At 30.1% G+C, this 18,982-nt stretch overlaps 1 protein-coding gene across 1 annotated transcript in view; it reads left to right on the top strand.

Annotated features, from left to right (window-relative positions):
* The first annotated feature begins 2,288 nt into the window (after window positions 1-2,288).
* Window positions 2,289-18,982, top strand: part of LOC100166234 — a 567,258-nt gene continuing 550,564 nt past the window's right edge. The window contains exon 1 of the mRNA XM_001952454.5: window positions 2,289-2,842. Coding sequence (XP_001952489.2) covers window positions 2,767-2,842 — 76 coding nt within the window. The 5' untranslated portion in view covers window positions 2,289-2,766. The remainder of the gene's footprint in view (window positions 2,843-18,982) is intronic.

The following is an 18,982-nucleotide window of genomic DNA, read 5'->3' as shown; positions in this document are numbered from 1 at the left end:
TTCATTTATGCAATTTCACTCGAGGAAAACTCTTTATGTTATTATAATTTTAATCACTGTGATCCCCACAGTGAAATTTGGTGAAAAAAACTTGAAAGGCAATATTATCATAGGAGCGATTTTACATTCGGGGATTATATCGTAGGTTGATGCCTAGACCGTAGTGAGATAAAAAAAAAATGTCCGGGAAATTCATTATCATCGAGGGAAAACACAGTGTTTAATAATTGTGTAACGAAGAGTAATGTACAACATGGAGCGAGATGACATCATACGTCTTACATAGCAGATTAAACAACATTAAGTGCACTGTAAAAAAAAAAAATTAAGACATTATCATGCGATCAGAGCTGAAACAGAGCGTAAACGTGATTTTATACATTATGTCTTTTTTTCTTTTTTTTGTAGAATGTTCTCAGAAACTACTGAAGGAATTGCATGGCCGTGTTTGTAAATCGTACTGCCCCAAAGTAAGACCGAAATCTATCATTAGAATTCTACCGCAAATACCCATTGTTGTAAATCGTAGACGAACAACAGTTCTGATAAATATACCTGGCCAAAATCGTTCTAAAACGTAGAAATATAAAACCAAACACTTACATGAATAATATAAATAGATACCAATAAATTATGTCGATGTGTTCGATTAATGTTATATCTTTAACAAAACATCAACATATATCAAAATATGTCAAAATATGTAAATATTAAATATTATGTTATCCTTTTTTGTAAGATTATGTAATACAAAAATAAATTAAATATATACCGCAGTGTGGCCCGACCCTAAAGTTTTTATCTAAAATTCATTTTTAAAATAGAATCAAAAGAAAAGTACCCACTGAATATAAAAGCAAATTAACGAACTAAATATAATAGATTGTATTATAGATAATATGGCATTTTCAAAATTCGTTTACCTATTTTATCTTATATGTATTACAATGTTCTCTATTACAATTTACGACAGATTTGATAGATTTCCCGCAGAATAATGATGATTGTCAATATGTCTGTGAATAGATAAATATTTGAGTAAATGAATTTATTTCAAAATATGACGTGAAAAAAATGTAATGATGAATACGTTTTGTTTTATGTAGGGTGTTGAGAAACATCGCTCACTTTTAATCAGAATTAAGAAATCGCACTACATTCAATAAAATTGTGCATTTACATAAAAATCCATGCTATAGTTATGATACTATAGGTAGCTGTATATACTTGGAGCACAGTACAATTAGAGGCAAATTTAAGATTTTAATAATGGAGGGGGGCTGAATATAACATTGTATTTCTGCATAATATATGTAATTTGTACACATCAATATTAATAACGATTTAAGATTGTTTTATAAAACGAAATTGGATTTCCTTGAGGTTTGATATCACCACATAGATCCACCAAAGTCTACAATGTTATTGGAGTTACACACACTCATATTATTTTTAAATTAAATCATCGTGGTCCGGAAATTAGTCGTGGCCGGCAGGCAGGTAGGCAGGCAATGAAAACGGTTCGAACGGGCACCATGAATACCTTTTATTATTAATATTATTATTATTATCATCATCATCATCATCAGCGCTATCATCCCAACGGTCTGTGCACCCTTCGTATACCGCAAGGTTACCACTATCGGTAAGCCCGCGAAGATGCGAACACGAACCGAATAGTAGTGCAAGAAATAATGCGGTTTCCTGTGGGTTTTCAAACGATTGCCGTTTTCAAAGTCGAAATGTCGGCGAACTTGGCGTGTAACGTTTCGATATTAATTTTCCGCGTCGGGTCGCCGCCGTGGTTACCCTTTTCCACTCATTAACACCAGTGCATAGATATTTATAATATTAAAATAATTTTGAGTCTTATTTAAAAAATCATTTATCGACTAGTAACAATACGAATAATAACAATATTATTAACAATACGTCATGACCGCCGTTTGGAAAAATCTCTAAAAAGATTCTAAAACAATATCATATTATTCATAATAATATAATATTGTTGTATTGGCCCAGTCGTACTTGTATTAATAATAATAACAACAATATAATTTTTGCAGTTTGTTTCATCGGACACATCACATTATTATAATTAGTATTAAGATACGATGGATCGACGGATCGCAGCGAAGTCGGGCGGGACTTTTCTGTGCCCATTCGAGGGGGGAGAAGGGGGCACTTTGCCACCGACTGACGAGTCCGGTCGGTCGGCCTGCCGGCCGGCGGCGCCGCGCTACGAACGGCGGCGCACCACGCGCGCACACACACACCACACGAGCGAGCGCCCGCCATCAAGTCTCTGTCGCGCGCCAGTCGCCTAACCGTCACGTTGCGCGCTGGTCGTGGTAATCGCACGGCAACGGTCACGTACGTTCCGCTCGTACTCGCGGTATCCGCCGACACCGCAGTGTGATATTTTCGATTCGTCTGAGTACCAATATTTGCGTACCGAGGTAACCGCCGAAATACCGCTCGCGGGAGGTGCGATCGTCGATCATATCCGGCCTCGAACCGGTCCGAAACTGTACCCCCTTCCCCCCGTTAGTGGCGCGGACACATCATGTACGATGTGGGCTGATAACGGACCTAGTCCCTCGAGAGATATTTTGACGTGCGAACCCGAGTGACCGTGCGCCACCCGTAAAGGATAATTATAATAAAAATTTGTATTAAATTTTCAAAATTATACGAACGCGTCCGGGTCCGTTTTTACGGACAAACCGCCGCCAAACCACGGAAAATCGTCGTCCCGCTGCAGCCATGGTCCGTCCGGTGGTTTTGGCTTTGGCGCTGCTGTTCTGGCTGAACGCCCGTCCAGGAGGAGTTTCGGGTCAAGGTAATTTCACCCCTTATTTTTACTATACTTATACATAATATATATACATATATTTAATATATAAATATGTGTGTGTACGCGTATATTATGTACCATAAATACGAGTTGTGTGTGTTTTATGATGAATGTGTGTGTACCTACGGTTGTGCACGTTATTATTCGCGCATACGGAGGCCGCCCTCGGTTTACCTGTCAATTTGGTCACGTCGTTAAAAAGTCACGCGATATTTTTTATTATATCTTTTCATTTTTTTTTTTTTTTAACGCACTCTTTCCCAAATTATTATTTACAAAACAAATGGTCAACCAGACGGCAACCATCATATGTCCGGCCGCGAACTACACCTATATATTACATTCACATGTATACTTTACCTACACACTGAATAAACAAACCTGAATCTATACGTATAATTGTATATAGCCGTTTAGTAGTGGAAAACATACACTTAAATAAAAAATATAATTTTACAGCACATACCCACTGAATTTCCCAAAAAAATATTCGTAATTTTTTATTATCAAATCGTTCGTTTCTTATAAAACCCAATTACAACCATTTAACGTGCGTATCGAATTTATAGAGAATAGGTGTTATCTGGGCCACGTGTTGCTATCGACTATAAATCTTCCGTAAACGCTGATACAGTTGTTTTAATTTTAAATTTACAAACTCATCATAGTATAATATTTGAAACTAATAATTTCTATTTTCATTGACTTATGTTATAACCTACATCTGTCTTTATTTTGAATAACTGAATCGAATACAATATTTTAAATGATTTAGCATCTGAAACAGATATTTAAAAACTAAAGGTAATAACAATTTGTATCATATTCGTTCATATTTCAATTTGAACAATTCATAGCTTAGTCATTATATTTGCTACAAGTCAATTTTGTCTTTATTCAAAGAATACAATCATTCATTATTTTATAAATGTATAGGTACGCATTTGTTTATTAAAAAAAATGTATAGAAAAAGCGAAAATGTATATTCTACATCTAATTAATATCGATAATATTATATAATATATCAATATATTCGAAATATATATTTTTAATTTTAAATAGTTTCAAATTGATGAAATGAGCATCATACCACTTTATACAGGATTTATGTAGGTAGATATTAAATAAATTATCTCATCGAATTAATTAAAAAATACACTTATTTTTAAACTGTATTGTTCTTACAATGCATTATACATTAAAATATTATAAGGACGACGAATAATATTTTCGAAATTTAGGAAACAAAAAAATTTTACTGCTAAGATATTTAACGATCCTTAAATATTCCGATGTTCACGTGGAACATATAACGTAAATATTTGTATTGCATATTATATTTTAACATATTGAAATATATTTTAGAATTTAGAGTATTTAAGTCGCTTTCAAGATAGTTTGAAATTTTATAAAAGCTTTTTTTCACGCCACACATTATGTTTTTTTTTGTGCAAATATTTACAAAAAAAAATATAAATCATATTTTCACTCAATTACACATTTATTGTCAACTGAAGTTTGCATTCAATATGTTCACAATGAAGTTTTGTTATCGTAATTCATTTTAAATTTCACAAATTAATATAGGTTTCCAAACGATATTGCCGAATATTTTTGAGTGGACGGCGAATCGTTTGATGTCCGATAGTTAAATATTTTCTGTGAAAAATAAACAATAAAATAAAAGTTGGTAAAAGATATCAGTCGAAAACCAATTAAGAAGACGCTATACAGATATTTGTTGTCTCCGTCTTACAAGTGGATAACATACCAAATTTATGCTCAGTAGATCACGTATAACTTAGTTTGTTTAAAAATTAGAGTGAATTATGTAATTTTATTGTATGAACATAATCTGTGTTTGTATGTGAGTTTTTTACAACAGTTCAGATTTTCAGTAAGTTATGAGCATTTTTAATTTACGCTATATTATATTATACGCATAACTTACTAAAAATTGAACTATCGTAAAAACCTACATATACAAACACAGATAATGTACTTTCCATGAAGTTTAATATTAGGTCGATTCACTCTAATTTTTAAAATAACAGAGCTAAACGCGTTCTCCTGAGCGTAAATGTGTTATATTACGCAATTGTAAGACGAAGACAACAACTGGCAGTGTAGCGTTCTTGTATGGAAAACACAACACAGGTTCCTATTTGACATTTATTTAGGACAATATAAATGTATGATCGATATTATTGTTATAAATATTATGATATTGAGACTAAGAAAATATAAAATGTTTTATAATGCCTAATGATAAGATAAATATGTTAAAAATTATTTAAAATTATATACTTCTAAGAAAATCATAATAGCTATTTAATTGTAAAAATATGAATTAATTCAAATATCCATTCATGAGTATTGTACATACATGTCTAGAAAAACTACTTGATAATTTAAATTTGTTACTTAGGATAAAATATATTTTAGGTATTCATTTCAGTATAATAATGGCTCTCTATTGGCATTAATGACTATCTAACTATGCGATGAAAAATTCTATCGCGACCATAACCTAGTTATACAATAAAAATATAACACCATTTTTTTGTCGTTAATCTTAAATTAATATTTTTAATAATACTCGATATATAACTTTAATAAATATGCAATAAATTATAATTATACGCATATAGTATATAAATTAACGTTAATAGTAGATGGGAATTTCAATAAAAAATATTTTTTGAAACATTTCTTGTAGTGGGGGCTTGAATTCCTTCCAACCACATGCATTTTTTTAAGGACCACATCCAATTTTAATTTCATTTACGGAATTAAAATATTTTTCTGAGTATTTTGATACATATAAATAGAATTTTGAACGAGTAGGTAGTTAATTATTAGTTAGAATAATTAGATTATTATTCAAGTACTTAAAGTTTTGATGAGCGGAATAGTGTGTGAGTGAATGGACCAACATTTGCGTGCTACCCCTGTGACACTAATCCATTCATCTAAACTTAAAATAATTATCAAATAATTAACTACTCGTTCAAAATTCAATTTTTTGAAGATATTGAAATAATCTATAAAATAATTTCTACTTAGCGATATACAATTAAAAACAGAGTAGTTACAACATTAAATGATAATAATAAAAAATTGTGAAAAATAAAATTTTTTTGTTATGATTAATGTGGTTTTGCTATGACATGCATAATATGATATGTAAAAATAATAATTTAAAAAATGTTACAATTTTACGAAATAATTAGTGTATGCACTCTATAGGTACTAGACATTTATATTTAAAGGTTAAAATGTGTTTTTGATAATCATAACAACGTCTTGACTAAATAGCACAAGATATATATTTAATTAAAGATAGTTATAACCCCTAATTTTTAAATAATCAAAACAATTTTCATCATAATTAATATTAAAAATGATATAATATTCTATAATTTTACAATATAGGTACTCGAAATGAATATATAGCCCATCTTTTCGCTGAATTATAATAAATTTATCATTTAGATTCAATCCAGCCTGGAAGATAATATATTATAATTTAACATTTAAAATAATATAGGACACAACATTGTATCATTTAATTAAAAAACAATCAAAATCAAAGTTCAAAACAAACATACTAGGTAGTAAAAAAAATGGAATGATGATTATGTTTTTGCCACTGGGTTTTATATTTTTATACTATACATATTTTTACACATCAAAATTATTATGATATATTGATTTTTTTTTTATATATATATTTACTTGTTGATTAATAATGTATAAACAATTGATTAAAATTAATTGTTCATATACCTACTGTTGTATTGTTTTCCTTTAAATTCGACAGCATAGTTTAATTTAATATTTAAAAATCTTTTAAAAAGTGTACAATAATATTACATATTATATTGTACATTGATACTTTTTAAATGTCAATATTATAATATGACCTAATTTAAATCATATAATTACATGCTTATAAATCCATCAATTAAATTAAAATATCTAAAATATTATTAACTTACCTATTTTGTTTGTATATTAGGTATTGTTTTTGTATAGAAGGTTATAACTACTATAAATGTTACAATATCCATATGGAAAAAATAAATGGTATAAAAAATGAAGATAATTAATAACAACAATCAGATAATATTATAATATAGCCTAAATGGAATTATGGAAATAATTGAATTTATGAATGAATAAATAAAATAAAATTTCTTATTATTTTTCACAAATCGTATATACTCTCACTTTAAATCTATTAAAATATATAGTATTGTTTTAAAAATTATTCTTCATGTCGTATTTAAAAGGTTCTAATATATCTATTATAATATGTAATTATTATTTTTTACCAATAATCTTCAAAATTTTTTTGTATGAGATTTAAAAAAAAAATGGACTAATTTGTGATATTCTGTTCAATTTACAAATCTGTACTAACTTGACATAAATTTTATATGCATTATACATTGCCATATTAAATTACCTACAATATTATAAGTTTTAATATACGATACTACATATTATTAATCAAATAAAAGGGGAGAGCGTTCTTACTACATTATTATGTGATGTATATTATTGTGTTTTCTTAAAGATTTCCAAATTATGCCAAAAAAGTAGGCCAATTTTTTTGTATTATTATAGAAATATTTTAGTTTAATATATTAACTAAAATCTCATTAGTCATGGACAATCCGATAAATTATACTGGTTAGCGATACTAGTTACTGTCTGTATTTTAGTAGTAGGTAGTTAGGTATAAAGTATAGTTTAAAATTTAAAATTTAATCTAATATAAATATTGTAATTTTCTGCGAGTTAATTTTACTTTATATTGATACTAAACCAAATAGTAAACATTAGGTGTAGTCGATACAAAAAAGTACAGTAAAAATGTTTAATTTTATTATTTTAGTCTCAGTAATCAATGTGTTGGTAAATATAGTTTATATAATATTATTTAAAAAAAAATATTGTGTAGCGTGATGAACCCAGTTTTTTTATTGTTGCGTTAATTTTGATTGAACTTATAAGTTTAACTTCATTAAATCAGAGATAAAGATAACTTTTTCAATTTTTCATCCTTCTGAAATGTATTTTTAACGTTTTTCATTGCTGTCATTATTTATTTATTTATTTCTATCTTCATCTAAAAGAAAGTTATTTATTAAAAAATATCTGTGTGTAATAATATTATTAGGTAGGTAGTCTCGTTTATTTTGGAAGTTGGTTTTATTATAATATAATTAATTATTTATTTATTTTTCTTCTACCTTGCACATTACAAATGTTGATATATTTTGATTATTATACTAGTAGCATTGATTAAAAATAAAATAAAAATATAATGTATAATTTTTTTTTTTTTTAATTTGAAAAAAATTATGTCCTGGATTGAGTAATTTAATAATTTATCTTATCAAACTAATTATATATTATGTACATAATAATAACATATTTTGTTATGTAATATAGAACTTACGAATAAATAAGCAGTTAAAATTATGTTACGGGTAAGATAACCAGTGACTCGACGATATTCCAGTCCAAACGTATAAACAACGATGTTGTTAATATGGTTTTAAAACGGTTCTATATGTGTTATCGACCAATGTGGAACACACACATGGAATTAAGGAGATGTTTTTATGACCCTTGAATGGTTGTCGATTTATTAGATGGTTAAACCTTCAGCAAAAACACATTTTACCAATCAACTATTATAGGTACACATATTTTATACAATATACATACATTATATTGCATATCAGTAAATCTCAGAAAAACAATACGAAATATAGTTAGGTACGCAAATGACCGGTGTATTCTCCTCCTTTGGTCCAATCGTTTAAAATAGTTGATTTATAGCCGACATTGTATTAGTAAACTCTAAACAGTAATAAAAATAAATACAAATGAATAATCAAAATTAATATACATTTCTAGAACACTTGCGGGCACGATATTTAATTGTATATAATACATAAATATAAAAACATAATATTTATTATTATATTTATAAAGGCATACTACAGTCGTACATTATAATGATAACAATATTTTTTTACAATTATTATAATATTATATTACCTAGTTTATATACATCATAGTATCATTGTGAGGATCTTTGACCTATTCGTATACTTAGGTATTTTACTGATAAAATTATAAAAATGATAGAATTTAATTTATGTTATGTAGTATAATTACGTTTTTGTACATTTGTTGTCAAAATAGCTAATTGATATCATATTTAAAATAATTATTATTAAAGAATCAGAAAGACGCTATGTGCATCGACGCTGATGACAAGTATATTTGAACATTATTATACGCGATTTATAACTATACTAATTTAAGGAAATCCAGGTACTTCACTATTATAATAATTGTTTCTGATGTGAAAAAAGCTCCGTTGTCATATTGTAAAAGGGGAAAAAACAAGTTTGTTAGAAAAGTCATCAATTACAATTTTAAACACAATCTAATCAATAACGTCGCCAGGCGGAAAACGCCAATACTATATTATAACGATAATATCATTGATGTAACTAACTGATAAACTAGAAAATTCTAAGCTCGTTTGCAGACATCGCTGGAAACGTAGTATATTGTAATAATCTTATTTCACAAAAAAAAAAATCTCTTAGTCACAGATGGATTTTTTGCACCGTGTGGAATGTAATAAAAAGGTATATTATATTGTCATCGTTAGACACTAACACGTGATCACTAATGTAGGTGTATAACCATCCGATTATTGGTGATGAAACATTTATTTATTAAAAGTAAATAATATAGTTCGTGACGATAAAAATAAAACAAACTATTCTTAAAACTTGAATTTTACCCACATCTACACTGACTATATTGAAAATTAATAATGGAGGTCGTCGTATCGGCTAACACATAGATACATACTCCAAATCTCTGACCAACCACTGATGACTAAAATATAATATTTCCAGAACGCCACCTCATTTAGATATCACGTGCATCTGCATAATAATAATACTGTGATCGACTAGCGTACGCGAAGACGGACCCGAATACGAGTCTCTATACATACGTACACGTCATAATATATTAATATAATACAATGCAGAGATAGAGAGAGAGAGCGTGTATGTGAGGGTGGGAGAGAGAGAGATAGAGTGATAGAGAAACATGGTTTTGGTAGAGACGCGATTTGGACCGCGTGCAACCCTTCAGATGCACGTCATCTGGAAGAAACGTCGCCACCAGTCCTCTCACCACCTATTATATGTACGTAGGTATATATATAACATAGGCGCGCTCTAATAAACATAAAATATTTCATTTTCTCGCGCCGCTTTTGAGTCTGTATACGCATAATATACATACGCTTTTCTCAACAATGGCTTTATTAATGATGACAAAATGAAACGTTTTAATATATGGCGGGGCACACAGAGGCACGAGCGCACCGCTGAAACAGCGGAGGCGTCGATGGCAGACACCTATCCGACGACCGACGACCGCGTCGCCGACGGAAATGGCGTGTTTATTCATTATTATTATTATTATTATTATTATACAACAGCAGTTGTGCATAGGCACCACTGATTTTCGGCCGGGTCGTTGTATTATACTATTTTATTTCGTTCGTTTCGCTCGTCAATTTTCTTTCGCCTGATTCCGCTGTATGTACTGTAGTAGACGAGCAATAAATTATGTAATATGCGACAACGATTGTAAGTTTGCGGACTATATTATAATATTATAACAATTATACACAATTGTGTCAATAGTTCGACACTGGCTACACCATAGAATGTTTGGTAGGAACCCTAAAAACCTTATGTTATCGTCGAATTTTATTTCTCGACCTCGGTGATGACTGCGTCGTCAGTTTCCGCGTACAATTCAGATTTCCCGGAATCAATCAACAGTCCAATAGCACGTCCATGTAGTTCAGTCGCTGAAGATTGCTGGATAACGGACTTCTAGGGATTAGGAATGTGTTATTGATAAAATTATAGCTATTATAATATGATTATTTCATTCAAGTAGATGTTTGCATAATATATTAATAATCAAGTCTAAATAATATTATAGTTCGTTAACCCCCGGCAGTTAAATTCCTGCTATATGACTTGTTGTCGTCATTGATGTATATTATTATCATGATATCGTTTTTGGGAACTTATGGTGCTGTGTACGAGAAGTACTCTAATTATGTGAAGAGGAGTCCAGATCCACGAATAATATTAGTTCGTAGAAGAAATGAATTTAAGGATTCCTGGACCCATCACAAGTAATTATTATATGAAGGATTTTTAATGAAAATATTCATCATAATAATATGAACGTCAACATATATAACAAGACGTTTACAGGAATACTTTTTGTTTTTCTTATAAAACTCTTAGAATAGATTAATATTAAGGTTGGAATTATTTGATATTTAAGTTAAGAATTTCCTAATAATTTACTTGTAAATGTTATTTTATTTCATACGAAATACGACGAATGTATTTCTTGGGATCTCTGAATGAACATTGCATGGTCGCCTTAAAGAATCGAAATAAAATTTCCAAAATATGAAACAAGCCACAATGTTTTAGGCACTAATTACAATACACAGTGTACACTCAACAGATTTGTGATAAAACGAAAAAACAAATAGTGCTTTATTAAAATTTCATAAAACTGTCACAACGCGTGTAATGGAACGGGTCGGCCAGGTCGGCAAATGTCCATTTTTTTCTCAGTTAAGCCCGCCACTGGATCGCGGTATATCGACACCGGGTGCAGATGAAATGGACGTGTCCCGGAGAAGTTTTTTTCTGGTAGGGGGGGGGGGGGGGGGGTGGAGCAAAGGAAGTTGCAAAGGAACAATAATGATACCGGTGCAGTGCTCGGTAATTACGATTTTGAAAACTCCGTGAAATCGGTCGCATGCATTGTTCCCCTGATCGTACACGAAAAAAACGAACTTAGTCGTCGCGCCGCGTCAAAACGAACTGCCACCGACGACGCCGAATTTGTCTTATGCTCCAACAACTCGTTGTAGCTTCGCGTCATTACAGTGTGACAAAACTTTAGCATTGTGTTTTTCTTTTCATTTTCCTCGGACACTGACCAGCCTGTAAATTATTTCAATAACGAAAACAATTAGGAAAATAAAATGTACAGTTTGTATTGGGTTTAAGTAAATTCAATACCGACAGGTCTTAAAGAATTCAACATTAAAGGGAATTTTTTAAGTGACTGCGTGCGTGTCATGTGAATGTGTGAGCTGTAAGTAATCATTATAAATAGTGTGTGTGAATATAGTGTAAAGAAATACCGGTGAACTAACAAATAATATTTTCACTAAAAAGCAATTACTTTTTTGTACTAGTGTTTAGTAATGTGATTATAGACGTAGGTAACGAGATAGTATAATAATATGTTACAATTTAAAGCTTTTTTTTTCACAGCAGTAGGTAGTATATTTATATCATGCTGTATTATTATGTTCTATAATTATGTACTATATTTTAAAGTAACAAAAATATTTGAAAATTATCGATATACGTTCTCGGCTTCTAATCATCAAAGCATAAATGTATAGGTAATAATGCATTTTACATGCGTATGCATTTACATGAAAAATAAAATGTCATCTGTAGATTCCACAGATTTATGAACGGCAAACACCTCTTATCCTCGCAGAGCAGCATACCGTAACGAATATTACGTTTTCACATACAAATCTGGAATGGTCATTAAACATTATTATTCTCTTGAAACGTTGCATTACTCTTTTGCGGACGCACATAATATTATATACATTATATTTATCTCGTGTCCTACGCTGTATTTTTATTACTCGTTTGTCCGTATGAACTTTATTACACACACCAACTTGCACACGAGTAGTTTAATACGCGTATTGTTTAATAATAAATAATTGCGGATGAAGTATATTATACGAGCTGTATTCTTCTGCCGGTAGGTATAAAGTAAAATGTAGGTATATAGTCCATAGCATCGGGTAAATTAAATTCCGATGTATTACGCTGAAGAGTATCGATTTTTATCCGAATTCGATACCGTATATAGATATTATTATTATCAACTTTAGTATATTATTGTCGAAGAATCGGCTAATACAATTTAAAAAAAAAATTACGACTTATTATTGGTACACTGCAAAACGATCATTTTTCGAAGTCTTTCACTTTTCATTATTGAAACTCACTACAACAGTCGATAATATTATACTATTACATTTGTACGTTATGCACCTATACATTTAAAAGTTCAATGAAATAACGCATTTATACGACATAATATCAACCACCGTCAATAATTGACACTTAGATATAATATTTTTTTAAATTCTGCTAGTAATGCAATGGTTGTCAGTTTGTCACGCCGCCACTTACTTTTTTGGGTATTGGAAATAACGGTATTCTGTGCGTGTATATTATAATACGTACCTACTATCTAACAGATTGGTTTTTACAACCGATTTCCCGAATCACGTGTAAGGAAAAACCTGTGAAAACTGTCGGAATATATCGAGGAAATTTCAGTGACTCTACAATACAGCACGGGTTTTCCAGATGCTTTAAGGAAAATCATTTCGCGAATGAGATGATTTATCATTGCTTTAGGATTTATATAACAGAACATTGGCCTGCTCCGGCGCGGACGAAGCAAGATTCGTGCCTTGCACACAGTCACTGTATCCTGTCCGGAAGGTTTAAATATTTATTTCAACGACAATTAATATAATTTACGTTATTCTTTTACGCGTTAAAGCTGTTATTTATAGCTCTGCGTCGTTCTTTACTTCTTTCTAATGAATTATGGCCACGGTCTTATATGTTAAATTTATTTCTGGAGTAACTTCTAATATAAACTTTTTTCTTTATCGCGAAATTCATTATCATCGTCTTGCCTTTTAATCTAAACGCAACCTCTTTTATTTCTTGATATCCTTTTTGGATTCGACTAACCTATAAATTATCCGCAGAACACTCACGTTTAAATACTTTCTATCACTTTCGTTTCCATGTGCATTATTATTTCTAACGTTAAGTAGTTAAATAACACTATTCCACGCATTAAGTAGATATACTTTTATAATATTACTATCATTATTTTCTATAAAATAGATTCATCCATGGCTGAATGCCTGAATCTAATTCAAACATATATAAAGTACTTATAATATATTTTTTTAATTCGTTTTATTTTTTTAATTTGTGAATTCAACATTCCTATTTTTTGCATTTTAGAAAATAATTTCCCTGTAAACAAAACTAATAATGATAAATTGCCTCACACCTACACAATTTTAATAAATGTTTTAAATCGTATTATAGAGAAACCATAATATGCTTTATCTAAATCATATAATAAATTAATATAAAATAACGATTAAGAGAGCAATTAACTAAAACTCAAATGTGATTTAGATGAAGCTCGTATTGTTTTCAGTAACGAATACCACTATAATATGTAATTTTATCTATACATTTAAGTTTGATTATATTGTATTGATATATAGACATGGTGATTTGTTTTTATTTTTGCCGTGCGTTTTTGAATTCAATAAATTCGGTGAGTGTATGTATAGTTGCTTTTTTATGTTTCTAATTTGTATTTTACATTTATAATTATCTATAAAATATGACATTGATATATTAATAGAAAGTTGTCTGTACCAAATGTTCAATACATACAATTATGTGATTAAATAAATAAAGAATTTTTTCAGTTAAAAATTTTTAATAACTACTTTTTATAAAAAATAGAATGCTTTCCAACATATTATGTGTAGCTATCTTTGTTAGAATCCATTGTTCAGAAATTAGAATTTCAAAATGATCCACACTAGTAAGTGGTAGGTATAAATGAAATAGTGAAATTTATAATAATTGAACTTATAGTTACATTATAAGTATATCAAACAACTTTTTCAAAGGTACTTTATAAGTAGGTACGAATCAAACAGTCAACATTTCTTTTTTCTGAAAATGATATTTTAGCTGACCTGGACACCGCAGATAAGACTAGTTCAACAAGGGTGTGTTTGTGAGCAATTTCTATGAGTGACGAAAGGGTCTATGGCGTACGAACGCGCAACGGGGAGGGAATTATACTTAGAATTTTTTTCTTTAGGTTTGCGTGTCATCTCTTAGTAACTTCGTAGACCGATTAATCACAAGTGTACCTACGTTGACTGACACTTTAGCAATATGTTTTCACGGAAAGGAAATATTTTTAATTTTCTGCGGACGAAGTAAAATCATTTAATCAGGTTTAGTTTTTCTCAGTTGTGATTTATATTCACATCGAAAATGTTGCTAGGATATTTGTATCAAAATTAATCATTGATTATGGCCTATTTTATATTTCCAGTGGGTCGAAACCTAGCAAGTTTCAAGCGACATGGTAAAGAGGCCGTCACACCATTTTATTATAACACTCTATCTCTGTCTGCAGTTTAACGTGCAGGGTAGACAAACATATCACATCGTATTTCTTTCGTCGTAGGGTTTCAATTAAAATCGGATTAAAACCACACATCGTCCAACTGAAAGGGAGAGAATATAATATGAACAGTTGATAGCTGGTTGCTTATTGAAATATTTAGGTTGTATTATGCAAACGCCTAATTTTTAATTTGGAAACTAGTTTTTTTTTTTTACCAAAACAATAATAAATTGTTAAAATGTCAACAATAACTAAAAAATAACGCAACTGTGATTGAGATAATAATATGCCAACATTAAAACATTTGTGCACCTATAATATGAATTATGACTTAGATTGTGAATTTGATAATATTATATTGGATATCCTATGGTAGGGTAATTGAATATAGATTGATGCGTTGACTCTGGTTATTTCACACGATAATTTACAATTGTATGTAAGATTTAACGCGCGACGTAATAATATCATTTATTATATTTAAAATGTAAAAGAGAAGGTGATAAGAGAATAATCTACATAGTTTGCCGTTATTTACTCACTGATATCGGTTGTTATTACGTGTCTATGCCAATAGTGTCTATACATAATACATAATAGAATAGTAATATATTATGGATTTTGGGTATGTGTTGTCCCACTGAGAATTTATCGACTCATCTGAAAGCGGACTGCACGAGGAGGATATAATATTATTACACGCAAAGCCCGTGCGCCATATCTCCGAGATCGAAAATCGAATTAACTATTTATAATATTAACGGAAACACTCAAACACACACATGCTAAACCTACAACACATGCGATCGGAAATATTATCACCGAAGCGTGTACGCGCGTGCATTAGTGTATTTCACGGACGTCGTAAAAGATTTCCGTACCAAGAGTTATACCGTACGCAGATAGTTGGTATTACATATTAACAGTACGTGATTACTTGAAGTGTCCAATTTTCATTTATAACGTAAAATTGTCAAATCTTCGTAATCGTTGTCGTATCGAATATGTGGCGAAGAGATGAGGTGGCCGATGAGACGTATTATATTATTATATGAACTGGAATTAGGAATTGATATAATATTACATGTCAAGTGCACATATATGTACCTATTATATTCAAACGGCATGTCATATGAGTAGTTGTACGCGAATAATAATTATTCAATAAACAAATGATGGATGGCGTTCGGGGAAAAAAAACTGTTGGTTCCGGTATAATGCCCTGAAAATGTCATCTGGTATAATAACACCACGCGGAAGAGCGGTAGATATTCGATTTAATGACGACCCGTTGCAAGCTGCTCCGAGCTTCGGAGAGTCTAAAATAACGTGGTCTAAATTTTTGATAAAAACAAAACTTTCTTAATATTTATGAAATTCACTTTTCTCTGTCGCGAATTAGTTCGGTGGAAACTTTCCTGCGTATATATTTTCCCTATCTCGGTAAACGTTAATGCACTTACAAAAATCCTATACCGAATCAATATAATAGTGACGGGGTAGGGTAGAACAAATATTATATAAGGAAAATTGCATTACTGGTACTTGGTAATTTAAACTTTTGGCCATTCTTCGTTTATTTCTCTTATTTTTTTCACCGCTTCCCTACCCCTTCCTACCACAATGGACCATTGTCTGTATACATAATAATATTTTAGCTGCAAACCGTTAAGCGTGTGCGTACCACATCCACTAATTAACTACACTACCTAGGCAACTTCACTTCTAAACTTACGACCAGAAAAAATTCACAAATCTCTAATAATTAGGTAATATCAGGTTGAATCGTGCGTATTGAGTCTTATACTTTCATTTTTTTTATTCAATCGCGACGCTAATCGAATTTCATATCAAAATTTTTCGGTTTGAATTCTATTAGTTTTCCTTAGCCACTAGTCACAAAGCTACATATTTTATAATTGAGGAGTCATATAAAAAAACATAATGCTTTAATCTTGGATGAGAAGTTTTAGTTCGAGTTTGGCCCTTACGCCGTTAATCAAAGTTTTAGTTCTAGAAAAGATAACGGCAAGAGTAATTATAATTTGAATTCGCCTAATATAATTTATATTCCCTTGAGTATGCAGTAACTTTTAGTGACGCGGAAAAAAACTGTTTGAACTGTAAGAAAAAAAATCAACATATGACCTACTAAACTAATACAATATTATTATGCTTCCTAATTGCATATTATATAGAAATGCTAATAATTATTCACCAAACAAAATGCGGTGTACCTTTTTTATATTATATTTAATGATTTTATTTCAGATTAGGAAACATAATTACTGTCATCATAATACTTACGTAATTTATCGAATTTGCTGATTTTATGTTATTAAGGCCTCCGTGCGTGTTGTTTATGGCAAATATTATTACCCAAGGGAATACATAATATAAGTTTCTACGCAAATTAAAATGTTTTATTTACACTCATGCGTTATAATTTTCAAACAATGTTTTTAAACCAAAAATTTAAGGGCAATATTTTGAGTAGAATATCGGTTATTAAAATTATACGCATTTAAACAAAACAGAAACTCTCCTAAAGGCCAAAACCACTGAAAGGTAAAGGGTGTATTGACGTAGATAAATTATGGTCAGTAATAAGTAGTATAAATAATATAATATCATAGTGAAAGATTTTTTTTTGACCATGATAGGGTTGAACGAGAATTATTAGAGTACGAGTTTTACATATGATGGTTTTCAGCATAAAACTATGCGTAAAATATTGTTATATTATGAAGATATATAGGCCGGGATTTATTTTTAAATTTTATTACACAAATTAAGTCGTTTAAAAAACGTGTGCTGCAGTTGCAGCGTTGTTAGTGTTTATATCCATGGAATATATTCTCGTATTTCTTAAATTTTAGCAAAAAACAAACGTCTAGGAAGAACGCTGTACGAAGAATGCGAATGCCAATTAAGACCGTATTGCTATACCAATTAGTAGAGTGGTTAACGATTTAAAACGGGCCCTTTAAGACAATGGTTCGAAAGTCGACAACATCTACAGCAACGTTTTATTTCTTCCCCTTCTCCCTAAACACGTTGAACTAATTTGAACATTTTTGGGGCGTTTTTAGAATTGAAAAAAAAAACTTTCTTTATTAATATTTTGTCCATTAAAAACATCAAATTAAACTTATATAAGTCTTTTAATGTACATACACGTCCTGCGTAAATACTGTAGGAACGTGTGATATCACACGCGTGTATTAGTTACATATAATATAAAATGGACTAACATAAACATTATAATAGCCAAAATATTGAATGAATAATAACATTATATAACATAAATACCTAGGAGTTAGGAATACTATTCCATAACATTAACTACGCGTATAAATTTAATGAATAATTGTATTAATAAATATTATGTTATACAGTATGTCCCAGAAGTCCCGTATCACCCTTAGTATCTCCGTGGAAAATCAATATATTTAAATGCAATTTTTTTACAGTAATAAGTATGGAAATGAAAATTCTAATTGAATAACATAATATTCGATTTTCTTTTTTCAAAAATTCAAAAAATATCAAACATTTTTTTTAGGAAAATAAATTTATTAAATTTCCAAGATAGCCATTTTGTTGATCATATTTTTTAAAACAGTTAAAAAAAAATATATTAAAATTTAATGAAAATCGACAAAGTTAGGACTAATTAT

The sequence above is a fragment of the Acyrthosiphon pisum genome, chromosome X, assembly GCF_005508785.2.
Source record: "Acyrthosiphon pisum isolate AL4f chromosome X, pea_aphid_22Mar2018_4r6ur, whole genome shotgun sequence".
Lineage (NCBI taxonomy): Eukaryota > Metazoa > Arthropoda > Insecta > Hemiptera > Aphididae > Acyrthosiphon > Acyrthosiphon pisum.
The sequence above is the reverse complement of the archived record's forward strand: the minus strand, read 5'-3'. Positions and strand labels throughout refer to the sequence as shown.